Genomic DNA, 23,141 nt, shown 5'->3' with positions numbered 1-23,141 from the left:
ACTACTTTTGAAACAGAGGCCCCTCGATAATAGTCCGACAGTAAAATCGTTGAAAAGAGATCCTCTTAACTAACCTCTTCGATTTTGAACCATACCGAAAACTTAATTTCAATCGTTCTTGTTAAAAGAACTGGCTGTAATGTCCTATAGTGCTTAGAATTAAAAATATCCGGAGTTCCAAGCAAAACAGAGACTCGGAGGAAGTATACATGGATAGCAATTATGAGCCACACGCTGTGTAGCGGTCTTCATCGTATGTGAGAATTACCGTATAGAAATATGAACGCATTTGAAACTAGACAGTAAAGCACAGTAAGGTGGCCACTCTTGCATTATTAATAGAGTACAAAAGAGGAATATGAAAATCATTAACGGAAGTAAACATTTCCTATAGTGATTACTTCTAATTTAAGGTTAATTAGGATACATTATCAGTATAACACTATCAATTCGCTAGAAGCATCCATAAACCCCGAAAAACCTCAAGCAGTCTCTGCTTTTCTCCCATCAAAATCAGTCCTTTCTCCACATCACCCTCGCCCGAACCCCATTTCTCTACTATGTACTCCTCTGTTCTGTGAGACCTTGAACTTTGAGTGAAGAAACCTGCCCATACCCATCTACCTTCCTCCACCTCTGTTGAAGATATTTCATTACTAACAGAAGATATCCGGAATTGCATACGTGAAGTAACACAATTTATTACAAAACATACGATAATGGCATCACCATTGGGTGATCGCTTCTGCACCAGTCTTGGTTTGTAGTAAATGTTTTGGTTAGCGATGGAGTCAACCAGAGAGTGTCTCGGAAAGGCAAAGGAGTTTACAAGGAAGGCCGCATCAGGGACTGCCTGGGTACATACTACAATTTCACCTGCCAATTTCTACAAATCCCATGTAAACCAACATTTAGTGACAATGCAATCACACCTAAACAATGAGAATTCTAAATTCGTAGAAAACATTATTACCTGAATGCTTTGAATACAACTTTGAACACCAGATTTCCTGTTTGCTCTGAGTTCCACTTTTCTCAATCTTTCCATGTGCTTCAAACTCTCTATACCCTGCACTTTCCACCTGGTATCAGCTGCCAACTCCTCCAATGCTGTGCAATTTTCCAAACCTTGTATTTTACTCACTCCATAGGTTCCTCGGAGAACAAATTCTTTGAGTGAAGCTAATTGTGCAAAACTGGGAAGTGCCCCCACCTCCAGGCACTTAATTATCCTGAGCTTTTCAATATTAACCAGATCAACAATACAGCTGATGTTTTTAAGAATTTTACACCCCTGCAAACACAAGTCTTTGATTGCAGCCGGGAGCACTTCTATCTCCGTTAGCTGGTGAATATTATTAAGTTCAAGACTCTCAAGGACAGGACAACAGTCTTGGGAGATGGATATTTTGGACACTTTTGATCCAGATAACGTTATCCACTTAAGGTTGGACAACGACGAAGTAAACGAGCCCATCCTGAGATTCAATTCGCTGATTGGGCACTTGTATATAACTAATTTTTGAAGACTATTGAGCTGCTTAACTGAGTTTGGTAAAGATTTCAGCCCTGAAGAGATTATGTCTAAATTCTCCAAGAGATTGAGACGACCCACATGATCTGGCAAACACTCCAGCTTGGGGCAGCTTTCAATCCTCAGATTAGTCAAAGAAGACAAATCTTCGAGAGAAGTTGGCAAGCTTGTCAGCAGCTGGCTCCCTATCTCTAACACTTGCAACTTGCTTAATTGACCAATGTTCATTGGCATCTCCCTTAAGCTACTGCACCCACCTAAGTACAGCTCTCTCAACGACCCCTGTTTTGTAATGTGAGAAGGCAATACTTCCAATTGCTTGCACTCAGAAAGTTTCACATACTTGAGCTTTGTAATGTTTTCTAGAATGCTTGGCTGTAAGGTAAGTTTATCACAGTAGCATAGGTCAAGATTTTGTAGGAGTATGAGGTCTTTGCAAGAGTCTGGCAATATCTTGAATTCTCGGTTAACATTCAAACTTAGATGGCGCAGGCTTTTCAAATTGCCGAAGCCGCTGGGTAATGATGAAAGTTCAGAACAAGCAGTCAATTCCAGATGTTCCAGCGATTGGAGAAGACAAAATTCTTCTGGTAAACTCTTCAACCTAGTTGCAAACTTAACGACCATTTTCTTCAAATGAATGAGACGTCCTATCGAGCTTGGAAACCTTTGAAATTTAGAGCATTCGTCAATAACCAGCCCTCTCAACTGAACAGGAGCCTGCAACAAAGTGTTAATGAGATGCACACCGAACGTATAATTGTTAATGAGATGCACATTGAACATATAAGTAAATAAATATTGTAATTAAGCTTTAAAATTGTCTCGAAAGAAGATGCTTACATCAGTATCAGTCTCCCACAATTCTTCTAAGTGGTTGTCCCTCGTTAGTTTTTCCCGGAGATCTAAAACCCTCAAATTCTTCAATAGATTCAATGAGCCAAGGCTTTTCTGCTCTATGTCTAACCAACGAAGCCACAGTAGCTCTTCTGACATAACCCCAATTACCTGATTATAGTAATTTCCTCTAACCTGAAAAACTTTTAGTCCAAGCGAAGACGGTGAAAGACTACAAGATCCAACGCTAGTGTTAACTATGACCTCCCCACCAAGGGAGCATTGAGGAAACATCCCGAAGCCACTCGTGGATCCAGCTGCTGTAGATGTTATTCCTCGAATACAAACTCTCTAACAAATTTTAAGGAAAATAAAATCAGAAACTTATAAAAACAATAGTAAATCCTAAAAACAGGGATGAAGGTTGCTATACCTTTGATTAGTGAAACAATTTACCAAACATTAACTTACCTGTGCTTCCGTATGACCTTTAGTGAAACAATTTGCCAAACATTAACTTACCTGTGCTTCCGTATGAACTTTAATAATCTGATATGGAAACCAAATTCGGTAAGGCAATTGCTGATTTGCGATCTCTCTTCCTAAATCTCTTAGATGATCATGCATTCTTATATGATCATTGTCATCAAGCTCGACAAGACATTTATTCTGAAGTCGCTCCCAGCTATGAAGACCATCCCATCTTGATCCATCCCAAACAGGAATAACCAAATTTTTCTCTTCTCCAGTGAAAAAACAGGCAATATCTAAGAATATCTCCTTTCCTTCATCATCTAAAGCATCATAACTGACTTTTAACCTCTGTTTGATATCTTTAGGCAATATTCTAGAGATCTTATTCAGTTGTTGCATCCAGTAATCTTTGCTGAAATTGCCATATAATAGTGCTCCAAAAACCTTCAGGGACAATGGCAATCCATCACAAACATTTAGGAATTTTTCAACGAGGGACTCAAACCCTTCAAGTGGAAAGGACTGCAAAAAAGCATGCCAACAAAAAAGTTGTTGAGCATAATGTGGCTCCAATGTTTTCATTTTATGAACTGTCGAAATACCCCAAGATCTAAGCACTTCAAATTCTCGTGTAGTAACTACAATTAAACTACCCCATCCAAAGCTATCCTTAATAGGCAATAGTGCATCTAGTTGTTCCACATTATCCACATCATCCACCACTATCAATACTTCAACAGATCTCAATCGGCTAGCAATCATAGCCTTCCCCATCTCTACATTGTTCACTTGTACATCTTTGAAACCAAGGGCCTCCAATAATTCTTTCTGCTTAGTATGCAATACGCTTTTATGAGCAGCATCTCTAACATCAAACAGAAAACAATGCTTTTCGATGGTTTTATATTTGTTGTTATAAAAATGTTTTGCAAGAGTGGTCTTGCCAGAACCACCCATTCCCCATAATCCCACAATATGCACAGGGTGTTGGTGTTCCGCAGATTGAATTGTCATATCAAAGGCATTTAGGGCTTCATCTAAACCGATTGGATGCTTGGCAACCACAAATGGCACATTTTTTATTACATCCAAAACAGAATTCACAATCTTCTTCAGCAGATCCACCTCGTCACTTGAAATATGCAACAACAGCGATCCCAAGCAAAAGCAAACATCGCTTTAGAAACTGAGTTCAATGTACACGGAAAACTAACAGATTAAAATAGTTAAATAATTCGGAAGGAAATTGACAAGAAAATGATAAATACTTCAAAGATCAAAGATCAATTATTAAGAGAACCAAAGATTAAAAACATGGAAAGAATTCGGAAGGAAAGTGATCAGAAAAGGGTAAGGATATTTAGTGCTTACTCCTTCGTATTAACAACGTGACCAGTATTATAGGAAACATGGTAGAGTGCATCCTTCCATTCCCGAAGCTTTTCTGGGGTATGCCTACGTTTCTCTTCGTGCCGGGAAAATGCATCAGCAAATACTCCACTCGCATATCGGACATCACCAGTTTGAATATGATAAAAAACAGGTACAATCGGGGTGCCAGTTTTGAGCATGAATGCAAGCTCTGCCAAACACCATGGGGATTGGGCATAACTCTTGGAAAATATAGCTAAATGGAGCGCAGCACCGCGCATTGCTTCTTCTAATTCTTTAGGTAAGGAATCCCCCAATTCAAGCTCCTCTGAGTCGAGAAAAACTCTTAAGCCCATCCCATTTAGGGTATTGTAGAGAGTGGTCGCGAGCGTCTTTTTTACGTCTGGTCCACGATGATTAATAAATACATCGTATGGCAGCTTTCTCGTGCCAGAATACAATGGATATGGTGCCATGCCTTGGAAAGCATTTGTAAGCTCATTCTGAGATTGAGATTGACTAGTTGTGGTGGACGTAAGTGCCATGGAACTCGACTGATCTATGGGCGTAGAAAAGAAGCTACAAAACCAAGCAAAGCAGGATGAAAACAGGGTTACCACTGAAAAAGTAGGAGAAGCAGATGGAGCGGCTGGAATTGGTTGAGAAGCATCTGTAGCGTCGTTCTCTGGCTGACGCCCATTGTTAAGATCTGAAGCAGATGCCATGGAATTCGATTGCGCTTATTGTTGAGGAACCCCTCTGTTTGACGAAGGAAGTAGCAGAGAGCTGCTTTTGATAAATGATAAGTACCATACGAATCCGATCTCGGTGAAGATGGCAGTGGCAAAATGCATTTACTGAGTGGGGTGAATAATACGATGCATTGGCACAGGAGATTGAAGTGTGAAAAAAAGGAGAATAATCTGACGAGTATGTGGAAGAATTTTAAGAGGTAAACCTACTTTGTTCATGAAAGCAGGGCCGTCATTAGGAATCCTGTGCACCCGTCACTGTCTCACAAAAAGTAAAGATACCGTACATCCCCAATCTCGGTTAATTGAAATCAATAGCGTTGCACAATTACAACAATTAGCCGATAGGCTATTAGAGGTTGCTAACTGCCCGGAATCGTCATTCTCAACTTCAGATGACTTTTTCGGTCGCAAAAATTTAAATTTGTATGTGGATCCACGGTGGATAACGAGAGGAAGGGTATGAACCAACGGTATGAAAGAAACTCAGAAACCTTAAAAATGAAATCATGTCAGTTGATTTGCACTCTGTGTGTTGTTGAAATGATGCTCTTGGTGTTAGGGATTCAAGGGTTGATGGGGTATTATGTTCGAGTCTCGTGCACAAATGGGTTTCAGCTTTCATGGCTGGCTGCCCTTTTCTAGAACCACGAGTAAGTTGGAGATTTATCATGTACTTAGAGAAGATTTTTTAAAGATTTTTTATGTTATTATATCAAGGAGATGAGGTCTATAGAAGAACCACCATATATTGATGGTAATGATAATTTCATTTTTTTTAAATTCAAAGAGATCAATGTTTTGAAGAGAGGAAAGGATGTAGTAGAAGCTAGATGTATGCTCAATAGTGTAAGGTGCTAATGGATTGGAGAAACTATACTTCATTGGGGTTATGAGGCACACATGTGGGGATCGGTGTCCAATAGTTTGCGGAAGATTTAAAAATCTAGATGTTTATCATCATACCTTTATGAGGGTTATGAGACGTTTCATGTGCAAATGGTGTTCAATGGTGTTTGAAGATTGGATGATAGCTGAATGACTATACCAACAAGTGGGAGCATCTTGAAGATGTCTTAGTTTTCTATGAACTATTTTCAAAGAATATCTTCTACATAACGTATTATTTGTCTTTTATGTTGATGTTGTGGGTTGTTGGAATTAGTAATCCAACATAAATGAATAAGTCATCAAATAGGATTAGGCATTTAATGTGTTCATGTTAGCTATTCTCAATTCTTAGTTACCCATCCTCAATTAGTTGTAGTTAGTTGTTAGTCACATCTAGTTTAATATCGATTGTATTAGCATAATTATACGATCTTGACGACATCAAAACACTCTATATATTAGTAATTTCTTATGATGAATAATGATACACAAGTTTAGTTTCTTTATTTTTAATTATTGATCAAATTTTTAAATTTGTACATCAAAATAATTTCCATCCAATCTAGTATCAACTTGTTGTAGAGAAATGGTATATTCTTGCAAATGTGATTGAAGCAAGCTATGTTAAGTGTTGTGAAAGTTTGGGCATGATACTTTGTGAGACTCCTTCACAGGTGGTAGTACATATGTTGACTTGGCAACATTTTGGGATTCTTTTTGAAGTTAGCTTTGGTTATTAATCAGATTCTTGATTTGTGCACCTCTTTGGATTCTATTACTTTTACTCATATCCTGAGGGAGTGGAATGATGTAGCAGATTGGTTGGCTAAATGGGCTACTAATCACATCCAAAATTAGAATATTATTGTTAAGGGTCAATTACCTCTAAGTTTGGATCATCATTTTGACCACTTGATAGATCTTTATAGGGTTGTTTGATATCTATATTTCTCGTGGTTTGAATAAATTTTAGCTCCTCTTTTATTTAACTTGTTGTGAAGGCAAGGATGTTTACTGAAATACAATTGTGATAATTAAAGAGGCTTGCCACACTATTACAATATTCATTCAATACTGACATATAGGAGCTCTCTTTTGTGTATAAGATATAGCTAAAATTTGGACAGAATTGGTATTTTAAAATCTTGCAAAGACAAGTAAAAATCACATGTGCTAGATAATGGTAGTAGGATGCTAAGAAATCATGGAGTGCACTATGACATCTACAATAGCATTAGTTTCTACTTTTCCATGTTGAATTCTCATAAGAATACTCTGAAAACCAACTAATAATAGAAAAAGATAAGTGCATATCATGCACAATTATTGTTTACAACGTCCTTCTATTTTTAAAGACCCTAATTTTAATCCTCACAAACAATAGCTCTTCCAATTTAATTCCAGACAAATTACCATATTAAAATATATATACTTTTAGCTCAAGTGAAAAACTGAATTGCCGATTAAACATCCTATTTCATCTCATACATTAAAAATTATAGTTCCAATCTTTTATATGATTCCCAGAATTAAAATCATTACTTCTCATCACAAAATTCATAAACAAATTCCATTTCCTAGTGAGCTTTTAAATATGAAGAAAAGATATAATACAAATTTCGCTATTGCCGATTATATTGTAGTATTTTGTCTATAGTTTCCATAACATTTCTTTAAAATATTTAATCCTATTGATTCATAGAATTTTGCTAAATTGCATATGTTTTGAAAAGTAATTTGAAGCAGGGTTTAGAAATTTCAATCGTTCTGGTTAAGGAAAATGGCAGTGAATGTTCGCCATTAATTAGGGTATGTGCACCAAGTTGTGGTGCCAAAAAGGTGACAACCTTTTTTTTTTTTCAATTTTCAATAGTGCATACGTGCTTTTAAAAAGGAAAAATGTTATAAATGGGCCGCATACTCACAGGCCATTCATTTCAACTCTTTTTTTTAACCTCTCCTCACAGCAGTGCATACACAAATTGGAGAAAATCAAACTTTTCACCACCTGCCTTGAAAATATGCCTCCTCGCTGGCAAAATACGAGATCACGAGCATGTCGTATTGTTGCAAATATAAATGGAGTAACTTAGAGGGGGGGAGAATCAGTTACCACAAAAAAGAAATCCACAGATCCCTTAGATGTCTTAAATAACTAGTTACTACTATCACTCGGTACCCACACACAGAAATGTTGTAACTCGATAGATTAACTTGTTACTAATCTTTAAGCATTCACAATTATTAACATGCATACAAAAGTAAATAACATGAACACAAGAGACACCAAATTTAACGTGAAAACCAATATGGAAAAAACCACCAAGTAACTAGTTACCAATTTTCACTCTTCTGAAGTGAGCCCTATTAGGAGCCAACCCTATTAAAGGTTACAAAACACACTATTAGGTGTGACCTGGTTAGAGGATTTAATCACCCTATTAGGAGTGGCCTTGTTAGAGGTCTTTAGAATAATTCAATTGAACTGTCCACCTTGTTAGAGGATTTACAAAATGGCTATTAGACCAACTCTGTTAAGAGATTTAGGAATTACTATTACAATGGTGAGAAAGTAACAATAAGTGACCTGAATGAGATGCAACTGAACTTTATTGATATAGATTTTTGTTCTGCTTCACTAGATCCTCACAGATCAAATAAATCTTTGTTGCTCCTCAAGGATATCTGATCCTTCTACAATTCATTCACACTTCTTCTTCACACAATCAACTCACTTGCATGCTCGTTCATTCATTCATCCATACTTTAAAATTCACAATTTGACCTTTTATTTATACCTTACAAATTGTTAAGTCGTCTCATTTACAAGTTACATTTATCAATAATCATCACATCAATCAGCTACAAATATTACATTAAACAAATAAACTTTATTTCCGAAAATAATGAAATCCTTCATTGGCCGACCCTGCTCGGTAAACACTGCTCCAGAAAATGATTTCCAGTGTTAACCAAGTAAAGCTCAGTAAACACTGCAAAATCTGTAAAATCTTTTGGAGACCGAGTGAACTCGGCAAGAACTAACTTTCCTTTGTTGACCTTGCTAGCTTAGTAGAAACTGATCTTTTCCATAGAAGCCTTCAGTGCCTGAGTGAGCTTGGTAGAAACTATCTTCACATTGTAACCTCCAGAAACACTTGGTAGACTTTGTAATTCGCTTTGCTAACCTTCTGAGCTTGATAGACTCTGTCTTTTGCTTTGTTGACCAACTGAGCTCAATAGACTCTATTTGATGATTGATATGACATTTGTATAACATCAAAGACAACACAATTGAATAATTGTATTCAACAATCTCCTTCTTTGGCATTGATGGCAACACAACATGTCATAGCATAATGAAATTTGAAAACAAGTCTCCTTCTGACAGAATGCTTCTCCCTCTTACATTTCATTGCACAAACTCCTCAAATACAGTAATCTCCCTCTGTGAAGGAATTACATAGCTTCTATACAACCATCAAACTTTTCATAAATAGATTCAAATTTCAGAAAGATATGACAATATACTCTCCCTCTTTGACAACACATGCCAAAGATAACACAAACCAAATGAATAGCAATGTACCTTATGTACTAATTCATATGCAATATTTCCATGATTATTTTGCGTCAAGTGAAAAGATCTCCAAATTGATAACTGTTGATGCATCACTAAAACTTCATTTTAGTGAGCTTCAGATGGGGGAATGACCCCTAACTTACCTCTTAGATACAAAAATGAATTCTTAGGTAAAGGCTTTGTGAATATGTCAGCAATTTGTTCCTTTGTGTGGACATATTCCAATCTAATCTCCTTATCCTGTACCAATTCTCTGACAAAGTGATACTTTATTGCAATGTGCTTAGTTTTTGAATGCATCACTAGATTTTTGGATATGTTAATTGCACTTGTATTGTCACAAAACATAATAGTAGGTTCTTTGATTTCTTCCTTCATGCCTTCTAATAATTGTTTGAACCAAACAATATTAGAATAGTGTATTGCTACTGCAACATACTTTGCTTCTGCTGTGGATTGGGATGTTCAATTTTGCTTCTTGCTTGTCCAAGAAACCAACCTCTTTCCAAAAAAGAAAGCTCCTCCACTTGTACTCTTTCTGTCATCAACGTTTCCTGCCCAATATGCATTAGTAAATAGTTTCAAATCCAGATTACCTCCACATTTGTACCATAATCCATAATCTTCAGTTCCTTTCAAATATCTCATGATTCTTTTGATTGCCATCATGTGATTTTGTTTTGGTTTTGCTGAAAATCTTGCTGCAATACCAACTACAAGGGCAATATCTGGTCTTGTATGCACTACATACTGCAACTTTCCAATCATAGATCTATACAATGTCTGATCTACCTCCTTTGATTCATCATCCTTGGTAAGTTTCAATTTAGTACACATAGGAGTCCCAACTAGTTTGCAGTCTTCCATACCACACTTTTTTAGTATCTCCTTGATGTATTTAGATTGAGTGATGTAGATGCCATTCTTACTCTGCTGAATTTGAAGACCAACAAAGAATTTGATCTCACTAAACATTGACATTTCAAATTCCTTATTCATTTTCTCTAAAAATTCTTTGCAAAGATCATCATTTCTTGTGAACAAAGTATTAGCCACAAATATTTCTGCCAATACAATCTTATTATCTGGTCCTTCCTTGATATACAAGCTATTGTTATCATTAGTTCTTTGAAAACCAATTTGAATAAGATAGTTATACAATCTTTCATACCATGCTCTAGGGGCTTATTTTAGACCATACAATGCTTTATGTAATTTACAGACCATGTCCTTCTTGTCTGGATCAACAAAACCGTCAGGTTGCTCAATGTAAACTTCTTCATCTAGTATACCATTGAGAAATACTAACTCAAGACATCCATCTAATAAACCTTAAATCCTTTGTATGTAGCATATGCAAGTAGGGTCCTGACACCTTCCACTCTTGCAACAAGAGCAAAAGTCTCTCCATAGTCTATACCTTCTTCTTGAGAGTATCCTTTGCATACCAGTCTAGCTTTGTTCCTTGATACCTTACCATCTTCATTCAACTTATTTTTGAATACCCACTTCGTTTCAATCATATTTTTTTCTTTAGGCCTAGGTACAAGAGTCCATGTTTTTTTTTTCTCTATCTACTCTATTTCATCGTTCATAGCCTCAATCCAACTTTCATTTTCTAATGCATCTTTGACACTTCTAGGTTCAAAATCAACAAGTAAACAAGTACCTTTCAACTTACTTCTTGTCATAGTTCCTTCTAATTTATCTCCAATGATTTAATCTAGTGCATGATGTTTCTTGACATATTTAGCTAATACAGGTTCCTTTCCTTTTGAATGCTTTGCATTTACATCCTCTTGTACTTCAACTTCAAGTTCTGGCTATTCTGTTTGCTGCTTGGGTCCTTCAGACTCAGTAGGCATTACCTCGGTAGCATCAGAATGTGACTTGGGTTCCTTTAGCTCTGTTTGAACTTCCTGAAACTTGGTTACTAAAGAATCGGGAGTAAAAGATTCACAATTGATAGGTGTATTTGGCACTATATCAGGTTCAACGAAAACAAATCTCCTGTAGTCTTCTAGTTTCCTTTTTCTTTCTTCTTCAATTCTTTCTACAAACTCATCAACTTTCACATGTGCACTGTCTATGACTTTGTGAGTAGACAAATTCAAACATCTATATGCTTTACTCTTGCAAGAATATCCTAAAAATATTCCTTCATCACCCTTCACAAAATTTTTTCCTTTTCTAGATTCTTTCAAAATGTAATATTTTCTTCCAAATACTTTTAGGTAACTTACATTGAGTTTGTAGCCATACCATAACTCATAGGGGGTTTTGAATGAGTCCTTCTTCAGTTGTACTTAGTTCAAGGTATGAATTGCAATGCTGATAGCTTCCTTCCAGTATTTGATAGCAATGCTCTTTTCAATCATTAGGGTTCTTGCACAGTCCATGATAGATCTATTTTTTCTTTCAACTATTTCATTTTGCTTAGGAGTTCCAGGGGCTGATACTTGTCTTTTGATTCCCCTTTCAATGCAAAAGTTATTGAAATCATGGGAGATGAATTCACCACCTTTGTCTGACGTCAAACATTTTTGTCTTTTTCCTATTTCCTTCTCAACTCTACCCAAGTACCATTTGAACTTCTCACATGCTTCTGATTTCTCTCTCAAGTACATGACAATCATCATTCTTGAATAATCATCAACAAAAAGAATGAAAAACTTTTCACTAGTATAGCTTTCAATTCCAATAGGTCCACAGAAATTAGTATGCAGAATTTCTAAAACTTATTTAGAGTGATAGTTCTTATTTTTAAAGCTAGTCTTTCCCATCTTGCTAATTTGACAATTCTTGCATAGACCATCCTCAGGTTTCTTTATGTTTGGAATGCCTATTGCTTTCTTGAATTTACTTGTTTTCACCAAGTTATCAAAGTTCACATGACATAACCTCCTATGCCATAACCAACTTTATTCAACTTGAGCATTAAAGCATGAACATTCACCAAGTTCAAGATAAAATAAGTTACCTTTTGTTTGGGTGCCTGATCCAATCAGATTTCCTTTTTCATCCAACAGTCTTGCTTTTCCATGCATGAATTCCACTTTGAATCTATTATTGAGTAGTTGTGTCACACTCAACATATTTTTTTTTAGTCCTTCTACCCAATATGCATTATCACATACAAGCTCTTTGGTTAGTGAGATTCTTCCTCTTCCTTTTATGCAACAAGGTTCATTATTACCAAACCTCACCTTGCCACCATCATAGTCTTCAAAATGTTCAAACTTAGTTTTATCACTAGTCATATGATGAGAACAACCACTATCTATGATCCATGTATCATTTTTTCTCACGTGAGAAATAAGTTTTGTTTCCTCATCATTATCAGAATCATCTTTCACAACAATGTAAACAATCTCATCCCCTTCTTCATCATCAGAATCATTAGAATTCTTAGCCATGAAACATGTTTTCTTACCTTTTTCCTTGAATGATTTGAAGTCTTTCTTACCATTGCACTTGTGACCTTTCTTCTCATCTTTGTTCTGCTTATTTGGGCACCTAGCTGCGATATGTCCAATTTCTTCAAAAGAAAAATAGATTAGAGGGATCTTGCCTTTGTATTTCCCTTTGCCTCTTGAATATTTTCTTGCTAGAAGTGCTTCAACCACCTCAAGATGACTATCAGAACTCTATTCTAATTCTTCTTCACTTTCTGACTAAGAATCTTTTATCTTCTTGCCTTTCTCCTTGAGTGAAATCTTGGCTTCAAATGCTGGTTCAATGTTCTTGGTAGCTAGAACATAGTTATCATACTTATCTAGCTCAAATACAATCAATCTTCCAACTATGGCCTCTAGATTTATCTTATGATTTGCTTCACATCTTCTTTCTTGAATTACATAAACTTTGATTGCATAAATGGGAAGTAATGTTCTAAAAACTTTACTTGTAATTGTTTCCTCCTTGATATCTCCTCTAGAAGCTTTGATTGCACTAACACTTGCTTTGACTCTTTCAACATATTTTGCTATGTTTCCATCCTCTCTCATCTTCATTTGATCAAATTAACCTCTTAAACTTTCTACTTTGGTTCTTCTCACATTATCATCACCTCCATAGATATCTTTCAGCTTGTTCCACATTTCAAAAGCAGTTTTGTAGTCCTTGATATCATCAAATTCTTCATAGCTTAGGGTAGATGCAATGTCTATCATCATGCTATTATGAGTCTTCTTCTCAAAAATGTCATTTGCAAATAATGTACCAAAAGGAGTTACATATGCTTCATCCAGATATTTCAGTCCTGTATCTCCAATAGAAGCTAGATGGAGTCTCATGAGACCTTGCCATGCTGAAAAGTTATCCTTGTTGAGCCTTGGAATTTCCCTCTTGTAAGACATCCTAATCTTTAGCTTAGATTCTTGAAATCCTTCCTACAAGCACCAAATTGTCTGATACCAATTGTTGGAAATATAAATGGAGTAACTAAAATGGGGGGTGAATCAGTTACCACAAAAAAAATTTCATAGATCCCTTAGATATCTTAAACAACTAGTTACTGTTGTCACTCGGTAGCCACACAGAGAAATGTCGTAACTCAATAAATTAACTTATTACTGATCTTTAAGCATTCACAATTATTAACATGCATGCAAAAGTAAATAACATGAACACAAGAGACACCAAATTTAACATGAAAATCCAATATGGAAAAAACCACCAAGTAACTAGCTACTAATTTTCACTCTTTTGAAGTGAGCCCTGTTAGGAGCCAACCCTGTTAAAGGTTACAAAACACACTGTTAGGTGTGACCTAGTTAGAGGATTTAATCACCCTGTTGGGAGTGGCCTTGCTAGAGGTCTTTAGAAAAATTCAGTTGAACTATCCACCTTTTTAGAGGATTTACAAAATGGTTGTTAGACCAACTCTATTAAGAGATTTAATAATTACTATTACAATGGTGAGAAAGTAACAATAAGTGACCTGAATGAGATGCAACTGAACTTTGCTAATACAAATTTTTGTTCTGCTTCACTAGATCCTCACAGATTGAATAAATATTTGCTGCTCCTCAAGGATATCTGATCCTTCTAAAATTCTCTCACACTTCTTCTTCACACAATCAACTCACTTGCATGCTCGCTCATTCATTCATCCATACTTTAAAATTCACAACTTGACCTTTTATTTATACCTTACAAATTGTCAAGTCTGCTCATTTACAAGTTACATTTACCAATAATCATCACATCAGTTGGCTATAAATATTACATTAAAAAAATAAACTTTGTTTCTCAAAACAATAAAATCCTTCATTGGCTGACCTTGCTCGATAAACACTGCTCTAAAAAATGATTTCTAGTGTTAACCAAGTGAAGCTCGGTAAACACTGCAAACTCTGTAAAATCCTTTGGAGACTGAGTGAACTTGGTAAGAGCTAACTTTCCTTTTTTGACCTTGCTAGCTTGGTAGAAACTGATCTCTACCACAGAAGCCTTCAGCGCCTGAGTGAGCTTGGTAGACTCTGTCTTTTGCCTTGCTAACCAACTAAGCTCGATAGACTTTGTCTAATGATTGATATGACATTTGTGTAACATCAAAGACAACACATAATTGAATAATTGTATCTAACACATATGTGATCTAAATTTTATTTTGCATTGTTTGATATATTTTTTTATATTGTTTTGTAGATTTTTTACAATTTTTTTTTATAGATTTATTTATTTATTTATATTTCAATTGATTTTTTATCAAGAAATGTCAATAATCAACCAGCAAATCCCCAAGAAGCTCAAAATCCTTAAGAAAATCAAAACCAAAACCCTCCCCAAGAAGAACAAAAAATTCTGCAGCCTAAACCAGTTGCAAGACCTCCACTTGGCACACAAGAAAATATAATAAATGAAATAGAAAGAGGCAAAATTGAATTAGAAGGACTCATTGGTTGATTGATAGAATCTGGACAAACCAATCCAATGAGGGCTCAATTGGCATCGTCCCTCAAATCCATTAAGACCTAGATAGCTTCAGTTAGTGGTCAGTTAGATGTTTGGCAGGTTAAGAGGGATGAACAAAAAAGATTTTATGCAAATAAATTGTCATATCAAGATGTTAAAAAAAAGAAATACCAAAAGGTAGAATATGTGCATTATTTAGAAAACCAGGTGAACAAAATACTATTAGAGAGGGTACTAAATGGTTCCCCATCCATTGGTGCATACACGATGCTATTAGAAATAATTTTTGGGATAGATGGTGGATGGTTTTTGATGCCCCTCCTTGCAACAATCAAAAGGTCCCCATGTATTTTTTAAAGAAATTGCATTGTGATTTTTTCCTTGGGGAGATCCCCAATTATTTTGATATATTAGACTCCCAGGGTAGAGGTGGGTGGTCATCATTTGAGAGGCTAGTGGCACATTGTGACCCTAATGTAGTTAGGGCACCTATGGTCAAGCCATAGGGTGAGCATCTGACTATTCCATCAGTTGTGAAAGAACATGTAGAGGCCAGTGCTCTAGGGACCATTAATGCTTTGATGCAGAACCTCATCCATTGCATGAGTCCATTAGTTGAGGGGGAGCCTTCAGTGCACAATGATCACATGTGCACACCATGTGGATTGTTATGCACATTTGGCACTCATGCTAGAGATGGTGTGGATGATTTGCTTGTCATTGATCAGTTCTTGAATGACACATTTGACATTGACACACAGGTAAATTACAATTATAATTTACTAATTTGATCACATTTTATATGTATAGTGAATGATTAATTAATTAGCATCTATTGGCATTGTTCAAAATTTAGGGTCAGAGTGTTGGTGGGCCTAGTAGCGATCCCCATTTTTTGCCCCATCCACAAGTCCAGAGGTATGTATCGATTTAATAATTTAAATTAATACATATATTTATTGAGTAATCATATTAAGGATTGACAAAAAAATTTATGCATGTGCATCACTTGTCTACAGGACCGTCAACATTTACTATGGACTCGGAGCATAGACATCATACGAGCTTTGTAGAGGTACATTTTTTCATGTTAATTTAATTCATTTTATTATATTTGTTTCATGTTTCATGTTACATGTAACATATATTGTATGACATGTAGCTCATGACATCGGACACTCCTCCTCATCTCCAATAGTTCATCGATCATGGAGTGGCTACAGCTATGGCTAGTTCACAGCCATTGACTGAGGTATGAAAGAATTTTCTTGGTTTTAGTTGTTGTTTATAATAGTTAGTATTGAAATTTCTAATGTTATTTATAAGTCATTATATTGATTCAATTTTTGTAGGGTCTTTTCACACCTGATCATAAAGCGTTCGAGGTGGACTTGCAGAGCAACTATATGATAACGGTAAGAAAATAATTAATTTTCTATGTACATATATTTGATTTCAATGTATAATAATTATTCATTCATTTCTACTTTGTTTGTATCAGCTCGAGTTAGAGAAGAGCCTCAACAAGAGGACAAGCAAGTGTGTGAGGAGGACCCCATCATTGCCATCATCTCCCTCCACACGATGATCGAAGGTCTCTACAGATTTGTTTCCTTCCCCTCGTGGAAAGGAGAAGATATAGTTGATAGACGTGTATATGTATAGGCATCAACGGATATATATGTTGGATTTTATGTTAGTGGACATATTCGATATACATTTGATGTATATATGACATTTTATATTTGATGTATGACATTTATTTGATGCATGACATTATTAGACTTATGATATTATTGGTTAATATATGATATGTTTGTTCATGTATGACATTATTGGTTACCATAATATATTATGTGTTTGTTAATGTACATGACATTATTGGTTATCATTTTATGTTATATGTTTGTTCATGTATGACATTAAATTAGATATGTTCGTGTACGACATTAAATTAGATATGTTCATATATGACATTAAATTAGATATGTTCATGTATGACATTAAATTCAATACCTAATCAGTACAAAACTTTGATAGAATATTGATTAACGATAAACTTTATCACTGTTTAAGGATAAGTTTATCATTTCCAATATGTCATCATCATATGGTTTATGATCTTGTTCATGTTTAAAGTTTTCCTTCTCTATCATTTGTTTATCAAGTTTAATTCAATACCTAATCAGTTTGAATTTTTGATACAATATTAATCAGCAATAAACTTTATCAGTGTTAAAATAGCTATTGTATCCCCTTGCTTATGTTTGAACTTGGTGTGGGGCCTTGTGTTATCTCCTAGCTTAGGGGAGCGGGGCAATAAGGTTCCATGGTTGGATGGAAAGTCTTTTATCCATTGAGTATTTTTCCAGAGTTTTTCAAGAACCTTGGATGATCTTTCTTCACACATTCCAATTTTGCATCTTTTTTTGTGTGTGACTAGATGTTGCAACATCATATTTTTGTATCATGACTATGATATAATACTTATGTATCCATTTTGTATAGAGATCATGTTGGAGGAGAAAAATGTTAGAAGTATATGAAAACATGATATATGATGATTACTTGCTCCTTGTAATATGTATATGTACACATGCTTAGTTGCAATAAAGATGAATGGGTATATCAAGATGATTGTCCTTGGTATGCTTATGTGATTTTTACACTATCTAATTGTAATAATGGATTCAATTATTTATAATGAAATCTTGTTCATATATTTATGATGGTTTTTACTTATGGGAACTTATGTATGCATTTCTAGTAGTGATGTTTGGGAACCTATAAGAACTTGGTTGTTGAGTTAATATAGAATATTCATATATTTAATCAATGTGATATATCAAAATATTTAATGTTAGAAGAATTGAAAATGAAATGTATGTGCTTCAATTTTGTGTTAAAAATAGAATAAAATTTATTTCACTTTTACCCTTATTAGTTATGTGATCTCTTAGGTTCCCTATCAGGGGGATACAAGGAAGAATTACTCTCTAGATTTCTTAGATTACAGGATGGATTTCTTGTAATATTTTGGTTATTGATATTGAGACTTGTGATGCCTTTGATTATTTAGGTGTAGATAGGCCACAAAACTTACAAGCAAGTTAAATTTACTACTAGTCTATTTTACTTTTTAAATAACTTATATATATAGTGTAGGGTACTCAAGGCACTCAAGGTCTTCATGAAGCATTTTCAAGGACTCTACATCATACCACCTTTCTAGGTGTCTCTTCAACAAGTTGATAAGGTTTTTAGGTATTAGGAATAAGAGCATGTCATAACATGCCCATTTGTAAAGGCTCAAGGTTCATTTGGTGTTCATATAAACCATGAATCCTTAGAGACCCATAAGGGAAAAAATAGGTTTAGAATAAGGAATATACTCCAAAGAAGGTTGAAAAGACCTTAGAATAGGTTTAAGTAAGTCTTAGGTAAGTTTGAAAGTCTTAAGAATTCTTGGTTTGAAAATTGCAAAAATGCAACAAAAGTTACTAAGCAATTTTTTGTCGAAATTTGCTAATTAGGGAGGAAGAAGTTTGAACCGATTCCAATTATTTCTATGGCAGTTAATTAGTCAACCAAGCATACAAAATGTAACACCCAACCTTCCCAAAAGAATAGGTTGGTCTGATGTACAGATTTTTGCAAGTTTTAATAAAATTTATTGGTTTTTTGGCTCAAAATTGTTACATTCTTGCTTCCACACATGATGTATGGATTGGGATAGGAGGTTGAATGGTCAAAGGATAAAATTTATTGAGTCCTCTATCCTATGCACTTGATTTGAGGTTTATTGGTGATTTCTAAGAAATGTTAGAGCATTTTTTCTAAAATCAGTCCAGAAACCCTAGGTTTAGGAGGTTTTTGTGCAAATGAACCTATAGCTTTAAACTGTGCAGTTCAAATGGCACAAAACCCAATGGAAATGAAAGCCCTAGGAGTGTTCTTACAGATTCAAAAAGTTGGAGTTGAAAAACCAAGGGAAGGTAATTTTACTTGCAAGTCCTAGGCCAAATATTTACATGTATTTGGTCCTAAATTGAAGGAATTTGAGTTGTTAGAGTTGTAGGTGAAGAAAATCAACTAAGTAAAGGTGGATTTGGTGTTTAAATAGTCCCTAGAAGAGATCCTAAGCCCTGCACCTCTTTTTTAATATCATTTTATTGCTTAACTGAATGGTCACCTCAAGAAGTTAGTTTTAATATCTTTTTGAATGCTTAACTAAATGGTCACCTCTTTTTTAATATCATTTTATCTTTATTTTTCATGTTTTGTATTTGGTTTAATTGGCTGATTACAAGAATAGGGCTGACTGTCCCGAGTAACACAGTGATTTCTTCATAATTTTGATCTAATTTAATGGAAAGATCATCACTCCATGAATGATAAAAAATTGATTCTCATGGAGTGATTGATCCTTGATATGTACAATATAATTTCTAACTTTTAATGTGTAAATGAAAGGTATTTGGTTGGTGATCATCGAGAAGAGTAGTGGAAGGGTTAATGGAAGTGGATGGTTGGGAGTAGTAGTGAGAGATCTGCTTTAAGGTGGCATACTTTTTATGGTTTAAGGAGTCTAGTAACATCAAATGAATGGTGTATCCATGCTCAATTTATCCTAGAATGGTGTGGAAGGTAGTTTATTCAGAGGCCCTAGTTTTGAGGCTTGTTTATGAGCAATTTGGAGCTTTTGTACTTCGAAGCATCCAAGGCCCAAATTGGTGACATATTTGGAGGTTTTTCATCATCTTTAGTTTGTATGGCATGTATGGGCCTTGGGATAAGAGAGACTATTGGGACTTGTGAGGGACATCCTTTTTGAGTCAACCTTCGATACAAAAAGTCAAATTTTGGCTTCTTCTTCTTCCTTTCTTTAATAGTTGTTTAAAGTTCTTTGTATTACATTGTGTTTATTGCTTTGTGAGGTGCTTCTTGTTATTGTTCTTTCTACTACTCTGCTTCCTTCACCTTAGCCTCTAAAGATTCTCCTATGTCTAGATTAAGTTGCTTCTTCTTTTCCTTCAAATATCTTTCACTCCTCTCAACTAATTTGTTCATTTTATCCTTTGTAGTCTTGAGTGCTTCAGTGTTCCAATCCATTTTGGGGATTGGTTTTTTAAAATTTTGTTTTGACCATAGGCAAACTCAAGAACTTTTCCATGATCTCACTTCATATGACATTTTTGCAATCCATTAGATCTTCATTTGATGAGCATTGAGGTGTGAATAACTTCATTAGACTTCATATTCATTTGTGTAGTTAGCTCATATATCTTCCATCCTTAGTTTGTGCTTATAGAAATTCTCTAACAACCCTTCTATCCACAACTTGGGGTTAAATGAGTCCCTTGCTTCAAATGCATATAGCATCACTTAAGCCATTTCAATTTATTTAGCATTTGCAACATGAAGAGTACAGCAAACATGTTGGAAAATATTGGCATTGATATCGAAGGGCAAAGTTATGAGGCAATTTAAATATAGTAAGTTGCATAATTATCTTTGCATGGGCCAAACCATGCATGGAAGGAATTATAATAAAAGCATGTTGGTCACCCATCAGCTTTTGGCAACCCCTCTTAATGTACCCCAACCAACTCCCCCCGACACCCAAAAAAAGAAAATGAAGAAACCTCGATTTGAGTGCCTTATTGGGAAAATGTAAAAAGTGAATAAAAATGCACTTGGCTGACCTCATTAAAGTGGCATGATTGTTAAGTGAAAGGTTACCAATGAATACAATATTTTATATGCATCATTATTATAAGTGGTTGTGTCATCAATAAGAAAGAACCGGTCTAGCACACAAGAAACAAAAGTAAAACTATCCCACATGCACACAAGAGAAGAAAAACATGAGAAATCTCTATTTTGCACCTCTTTTTTAATATCATTTTATTGCTTAACTGAATGGTCACCTCAAAATCATAGTATGGAATAATTTTAGAAAATCTGACATGGACATATTTAATGTGCACAATCTAAGAAACCTCTTTAAATGTATTTTTCATTGACTATTTTTAGGGATCTAGACATGCTTAAACAAAACTACTAAGTTCCACTCATAATATTTGGTTTCATCAAGTGTTGATATTATTACAAAAAACATCCCAAAATTATCAAAATATCAAAAGTCTTTTGGTTCTCTCAAATTATACATCGGCTGATCAACATTATCCTTAGAGAGAACGATATCTGTAACTACCCCATTATCATCAGATTGAGACCTATTTTCCTTCTTACTTTTTGATGATTGTGATCCTCTGTAATCCTAGGCATAAGATGATTAACACACAATGGTACTTGAACAAAAATCACTGATAAACATTGAGGATGTGAATTGATAATACCATTTCGTAGATAATTTTGGCATCTCACCCTTTAGCACTGGTGCTTTGACTTTATTAGCCCTCTTCTTTGGTGACCTGCAAATGAAGAATTAGCATAGTAAAAAATCTAAGATAAGATTAATCACTCTCTCTCCCTCTCTCCCTATTCAATCTAATGAGCCAACTGGATCTACTCTACATTTTAATGTCTCAAGTATTGCCTCATGGTCTGACTCACGAACTTTCCAAAGAATCTTATTATGTGGTTTTCCACCATATTTTATCAAGTGGACATTTGATGTAACAACAAGGTTTGAATAATGAAGAATTTTCCTCTCTGTTTGCCAATCCTCAAATAACCACAAGTTAGGGTTTTTCATAGAATATCGTCTAAGCCATGTGCCGGTTACAACCACTACACTGACATGGCACTCTAAATCTTCACCATCTATAACTGAGTGATCCAATTTTTGTTTGGCTTGGACACAATGACACAAATAATAATCTATCCCTTCTTCATTGTCTTCAGGTGGAATAATAGCAAAAACATGGCCTGCAGTGACAAATGTACAAAATGTGGTCATTAATTCAGAAAATACTTAAGTAAAAGTTAAAAAGTTACATATTGAAATTACAAAGATATATAAATATATATATTACCAAATTGCACTAGATCTGACAAGTGGTCAAAGTCAATAGATGAATCCATCTCTACCATTTCCAATGCTTGTGGGTAATGATAGGTGTCAATTGGGTCCAAAACTCATATATCCCATTTGTCCACCCATTCAATCGACTCATAGTCATCCCAATTTTCCTTTGCACATGATGGACAATAGCATGCCATTTTTCATGTGTGGATACCCCATGAACCTGCATCAAAGCTTCTAAAAAAATGCAACTCACTAGATCCTATTAGTGTGCAACAATCCTGATATGGTGCAATGTTAGTATTATTTATCAACCAAAAAAATTTACAAACCATAGACTCACCTTCCTTACCTGGGCCTATTGTAGCATTACACCACTAGACAATGGATTTTGCATCTATCAATATTGCTCCATCTTTGTACTTTAGTTCTTCACGAGCTAAGGCTCTTTTGATGCATGCACCTACACCATCATGCTCTTCCTTTCTGTGACCAGCCTTTGTGAAATTCCACATAAATTGAATTCTACACAACCTCTACATCTTGCTTAACCAATAGAACATCTATGCATTCTTGAATTGAGATGCGCAATTGTTTGACCAAATAATGTGCAAATGATATGTGATGCCCCTATTAGCCAAATCTCCATAAAATAGTTGAAAAAAACCCTGTACAAACTTCATAGAATGTGATCGATCATTGCTGATGTAAAAATGGCACTCCTTCAAAATATTCCTGTCATCCTTTGTACTTGTAGGTGAATGCATTAATGTTATGTGAACAAATATG

The 23,141-nt window shown here is 35.1% G+C and overlaps 1 protein-coding gene across 1 annotated transcript; it reads right to left on the bottom strand.

Annotated features, from left to right (window-relative positions):
- Positions 1 to 288: 288 nt before the first annotated feature.
- Positions 289 to 5,160, bottom strand: LOC149546262 (uncharacterized). Its single transcript, XM_089791116.1, has 5 exons — positions 4,217 to 5,160; positions 2,894 to 3,977; positions 2,378 to 2,722; positions 974 to 2,254; positions 289 to 886 (listed from the first exon to the last, which is right to left on the bottom strand). The coding sequence occupies exons 1-5, from the start codon at positions 4,939 to 4,941 to the stop codon at positions 446 to 448; spliced, it is 3,876 nt and encodes a 1,291-aa protein (XP_089647242.1). The 5' UTR covers positions 4,942 to 5,160; the 3' UTR covers positions 289 to 445.
- Between the last annotated feature and the right edge of the window lie 17,981 nt (positions 5,161 to 23,141).

Source organism: Cupressus sempervirens, chromosome 7, assembly GCF_028749045.1.
Source record: "Cupressus sempervirens isolate cs-2001-9-10 chromosome 7, ASM2874904v1, whole genome shotgun sequence".
NCBI classification, from domain to species: domain Eukaryota; kingdom Viridiplantae; phylum Streptophyta; class Pinopsida; order Cupressales; family Cupressaceae; genus Cupressus; species Cupressus sempervirens.
The sequence above is the reverse complement of the archived record's forward strand: the minus strand, read 5'-3'. Positions and strand labels throughout refer to the sequence as shown.